Source organism: Microtus ochrogaster, chromosome 19 (assembly GCF_000317375.1).
Source record: "Microtus ochrogaster isolate Prairie Vole_2 chromosome 19, MicOch1.0, whole genome shotgun sequence".
NCBI classification, from domain to species: Eukaryota; Metazoa; Chordata; class Mammalia; order Rodentia; family Cricetidae; genus Microtus; species Microtus ochrogaster.
Genome location: NC_022021.1, coordinates 54,460,131 through 54,465,587, shown reverse-complemented (window position 1 = coordinate 54,465,587; position 5,457 = coordinate 54,460,131). Strand labels below are relative to the sequence as shown.

Here is a 5,457-nt window from a genome sequence, read left to right as displayed (position 1 = left end):
TTAATTCTATTTCATTAAACATATTATTTAAAATAAACCTGAGTTTATTTAAACCAGACTTTTCAAACTGTTTATATTCTTTGAAAAAAGGCATGTAGAGACTGGAAATCGCTGAGACTTGCAGAAATTGTGAAGGAAAGAAACTTGTCTGAGTTTCATTTTCAAAACTCTGACCGTTATTGTTTGTTATTGTTTGAAAATGCAGACCTTGGCCTTAAATATTTATTCCAACTAAGTATAGACCAGAGTGATCCTATATCCAGATGCAGACACTAAAGGCAACCATTCTGAAGTAGATTTCCTCTACCATTTTGGCAAAATGCTTAGACAGCCTCAGGATCGCTTGTTTCTAGCCATGAAAGGGTTAACAGCTGCATTTAGTTTTCAGAAATTCAGAAGTGACAAGCAGCCATTTCTTTTTAAAAGTATTATGGATAACCAGTTCTTCCAACAGTAAATGATAAAGGATGGAATTCCTGAAGAATCCCAAACCTCACAGTGGCCACTGCCTTGCACCCAGCACTCACCATGCCCCCTAATATTTTAAATATTTGTTGATCTCGTGTATAAAGTCACGGTCTTGTTTGAGAAAGCTGGAGAAATAAGAGCTTACATCAAATAAAAAGTTGCCACATTAAGAGAAATTATAGAAAACCAGACTTTTAGTTAAATACATACCTTTAAATTACTAAAACCAAAGAAACCTCAGTTTTAGTGGGTAACTGAGTTATTTATCTTCTGCTTCAGTACTTGAACTCCAATCCTAACAATCTTTACTGACTTTCTGTGAAATTAGTGACCCCCAAACTGTGGGCTCTGCAGACCCATGGAGACCAGTAGGGTTCTACATATCATAATAGTACAGTACAATCGAGATCGCCTATCATAAGTAAATACTGAGTTAGTCCAGTGCCTAGAGCTGAAGTGGGACCAACCAGGAGCCAATAACCTGGAGATAACAGCACTCATGAGTCCTGGGAAACACTAGCCTGTTTGTTTGTAGCACAGTTAATTATGACTGAAATTCAGCATCTTTTGAAGCCTTACCCTGCATGACATACATAACTTAATCACTCCTCCCTCAAAAAGGACAAAAACTCAAGACCTCTTTATAAAAATGTATCAAATTTATTTCAACATTTAGTTTCATTTTTAGTAAGACTATTTGACAATTACTGTAACCTAAAATTCCATTACCAGAGGTACAGAAAACATTAATAAGCAGTTAAATACTGTGGTAAAGTTACTGGACCACACATTTAGCAAAGTGTGTTTAGTCTCTGGCATCTGTTTCAGCACTGGAAGGTCCCTGGCTTCACCCTTTAGCCACTTTCCTGCAGTCCCTTCATCACTGCTACACCCATGAAAACTTCTCCAAATTTAAGCCTTTATTGGCTTAAAGTATGACTTCATACACTTGAAACTTTAGTTTTCACGTTGAACCTGTTCATGAGTAAAAAGTAACAGGACATCGCTACGGTATGAGTTACAAACAGAATATAAACAAGAGTAGAGTCTATGTGATCAGCCAATTATCTGGTGAGTGTGCGATGAGCAGAACCCAAGGTTGCAGAAGCACATGGCATTTCCACTGCTGACTTTAAGTCATGTTACTCTTCTTAGCAATTCACTTAAGAAAATGGCAGTGTTTGAAGTACCAAGGTTCTATCCATGGTCAAGACAATAAAAACTCTATATAAAATGAGGTTTTAAACTGAAAAAAAAAGTCTTGATAATTGCCAACTGTGGTAAAGTCTACGTAAGAATGCAAATAGCCATTATCATTAATAAAATTTTCTTTTGAGAAAAATCAGTGATGCTTCCATTTCAAAAAATAAGCAGATTTTAAAATAGTGATTAATATACTTTATCTCTTTTAAGCCAAAGTAAACTTTTTCACCTTAGAAGATAATCCTTTTACATTCCTAATATCCTCTGCCCAGAGAGAACCCCATTTTAAACTATCATTTACATAAGATTCATAGTTTAAAACCATTTTTCTCCACATGGTGTTTTTTTACCTGAGTACATTAAGCTCCAAAATGGCAACTAACTTAATGTTAGTGTAAATTTTTACTACAGGTTAAGCAGACAAAAATGCTTGGGACCAGTAATGTTTTATTTTTATTTTTCATATTTTGGAGGATTTCATACCTTGAGGATGGGATCCAAATCTAGTATTCAATACAGTAATTTGTATTTCTCATGGCTTGACGATAATTTATGTATTTTGAGCACACCTGTATTTTGACTACAACCCATCATAAAATAGGGTGTCAAATTTTCCACTCTTGGCATCACTTCTGAACACAGGTGTTAGATTTTACAGTGCTTTGAGTTTTGAATTTTTACATTACGTATGCTCCACCTGTACGATAAATGCTAACTTAAATACTTGTCAGTGGGTTCCAACAAACTTCTGTTTCCAAACCTAAAAGTTACTATAGTATTGAGATCAGAAAATGACTCTTTACACAGTCAGATTTAATTTACTAAACATTATTATCATGAAATTGATGGAACCTTAATGAGTCCTTCCAATGCTGCAGAATTTTCCAGATGATTTTTCTCTAGTTACAGAGTCTGTTCACTCCTTCAATCTTTTTTTAGTCGTTTAGCTTTTGCAATGTTTTCTTGACGTTTTTGTTTCTTCTTTTGCTCCTTCTCTCTGGCTTCAATCATCTTGGCCAATTTCCAGGACAGTACAGCACTAGCTAGAAACAGTGGCGTGAGGGCCAAGATGACCGTGGTGAGGAAGCCATATGGGTCCTTTGCAGCCCACTCCACAACATACTCAGCCCAAGCCTTTACATCAAGCATCTTCGTAGCAAGCAGGAAACTGGGGCTTGGAGAATGGAGAAAAAAAAACAAAAAAAGAAAAAAAAGAAGACTATATGGTTAATCCAATCCTGACAGTTATAACACATCCAATTAAACCAGAATTCCATTATCACTCATATTTTTTAAGTATTAGCTAGGAGTATTTTAATAAAGACTAATATCTCCATTTAGGGAAAAATAGTTCAAATACAGCACAGACAGTCAATTTATAGAATGTAAAGCCCATTTGAACTGTGTCCTATGGACATTCCCCATGCCTCTTATGATACTCAAGACAAACTAGGAAGGAGCAGATGTACAAGGATCTTGAGTCTCACATGCTCATTTCAGGAAAAAGCCAAATCCTGTCAATTGTTGACATACAATTAGTACTGCTAAGGACTAGTTAACAAAAGTACAAATCAAACTCTTGTCTAATTTCTCAAGCCAGACCATAGACATTCTCTCAGAGAAAGGGGAAGTAGATGGCTATTTCTAGAACATAGGTAAAGAAACCATGATGCTAAATCCACATTAATATGTCCAGCAAAAAAAAAAAAAAAAAAATATGTCCAGCAAAAAGAAAGAAAGAAAAGAAAAGAGAAAAGGAAAGGACCGCTAGGTTACAGGCTTCCGATTAAGAGTGTCATCTGGTAAAAGAGATGGTGAGGACTTGAGGCATTTTCTATTTTGCCCCAGAGGCAAACTCTTGTGTTCTTGTTTCTAGCAACCTGTACTCAATTACAGGCTGTATTACAATACACGGAGAGGGAATGTTTACGCATATATACAGCCACCTAAAATCTCAAGCTAAGTTTTTTAAAAACATCTACCTTATGCTGGAGTAGTGACTTCTAATTTTTCCTGGGAATAACAGTGAGCCAGTCACAACTCAGACGTTGGTTGCTGTCTTCTTTAGCTTGATCATACACTTTGGAAAGGTTTGAATTCTAAACAATGAATGAGTTGGGGAAAAAAAAGAAAACTAAGTCATAACTACTGTTAAGATTATGAATGGGGAAAAAAGTCTAAATTCTCCTAAAACACAAATGACAGGTAAAAACGTCTTTTTATAATACCATAGCCCCTTAACACCCATCCCTTTCTAATTTACCACAGTTGTAAATGCCTGGAAATAAAGTACTAGTTGCAAGAAACCAAGTATTTTAAGTAACTTGTTTGGTTACTATATTTTTAATTTGAATAATAAAATTACAACTCTCGCTGACTTATAAAAACATTTACAGGAGCCATGCCCATAGAAACCTTGAACCTTTGTCTCTACTGCTGGGAATCCAACCCAAGGCCTAGAGCATGCCAGGCAGGTGCTCCAGTGCGGACCAACTTCCCCAGTCAAGAGCTGTTCCTACTCGGCGTACTCATTTATACGTTGGGTTGGGTACATCGTTAGAAAATCAAACACCCTGCCTTGCTCTTTAAAGGTTTTGTGGTCCGTAGTACAATTCGTGTACCTTGTAGGAAAATAAAGGCTACCAAAACAACTACGGTACCCACAACTCCGTCCCATCAAGAAAGCTGCCACTGGTTTAACTTCCATGGTCCCATGCTCTCTTCGTATTTGTATTATTAGTCATGCCTCTTACTTTCAACTTAAACTTAAACTTCCTTGCTACGTGTAACATCCCCGTCCAGCTGTAGCCAGGTTGCAGGAAGGTCGAGGAAGGATCGATCTTTTTCCAGCCCGGTAACTAACACAAGTTTCAGCGCAAAGCGAGTAACTTTGCAAACAGAACTGCGCGACTGGCGGGCATGGTTTGTGGCAGTTACCGTCCACGGGCCACACATCTCGCGGGCACCTCAGTCTCGAAGCAAAACGTCCTCGCCTCACTCGGTCACACTCCTCCACCAAAGAAAGCCTGGGGGACCCGGAGCTGCACCTGGCGGCACTGTATCCACAGCCTCTCCCAACTTTCCCTCCCTAGATTTCCCTTGCCCCGGGCCACGTCCACCGCCATCCCTCGGCCTCACAGGCGCAGGGCGTCGTCGCGCCGAGCCAAGCGGGGCAGGACCCGCCGGCTGGGAGTTCGCGAAGCCGGGGTGGCCCCGCCACACCCCCAGTCATGGCCACCGCTGGGAACAAGCACACCCGAGGGACTCCCGCTCCCATTCCCACTCACCCGCCAGGCAGCTAGGAGGAAGGCGGAAGCCGCTCCGCTCGGGTCCCGCCCACCGGCGGGGCGGGGTGAGGAAGTCGAAGGCGGGCTTCCGGTCGCGCCGTAGCTGGAGCGGGAGGGCGGGGCGACGCGGCGCCGAGGTTTCCAGGCAGCGGCAGGTGAGGCTGCGCTGAGCTTCGCGTGCACTGCCCCACGTGGGTACCGCGACTTTGCGTCCTGAGTGGGACGCTGAGGAAGGCGAGGCGACGGGAAGTGGGCCGAGTGGGTGAGGTGTTCGGGCCGGGGACACTCAGCCCCTAGAGCGGCAGTAGGAATGAGGTGGACCCCACAGATTTCTTGGAGCCTTCTCGCGGCCACGGAAGGACCCTGGCTGGTTCCCTAAGTCACATCTTACCCCTGCATTATGGTTGAGCAATAGTTAAATATTCAGACAAAGCAGCAGCCGGGCCGGGATGTGTCCACTGAGCCTTGTTACCAGGAGAAAATGCTGCCACGCTGTGGG

The 5,457-nt window shown here is 41.5% G+C and overlaps 1 protein-coding gene across 2 annotated transcripts; it reads right to left on the bottom strand.

Annotated features, from left to right (window-relative positions):
• Positions 1–1,112: 1,112 nt before the first annotated feature.
• Smim15 (small integral membrane protein 15) lies at positions 1,113–5,020 on the bottom strand. Of its 2 annotated transcripts, none has more exons than XR_001229128.1 (3): positions 4,959–5,020; positions 3,654–3,770; positions 1,113–2,845 (listed from the first exon to the last, which is right to left on the bottom strand). XR_001229128.1 is itself a non-coding variant. In XM_005356768.2 (3 exons), exon 3 carries the CDS (start codon positions 2,818–2,820, stop codon positions 2,596–2,598), a length of 225 nt encoding a protein of 74 aa, XP_005356825.1. In that variant the 5' UTR covers positions 2,821–2,845; positions 3,654–3,770; positions 4,425–4,683; the 3' UTR covers positions 1,113–2,595. The 2 variants fall into 2 exon arrangements, 1 of the variants encoding a protein (XP_005356825.1); XM_005356768.2 differs by lacking the exon at positions 4,959–5,020 and adding an exon at positions 4,425–4,683.
• Positions 5,021–5,457: the final 437 nt, after the last annotated feature.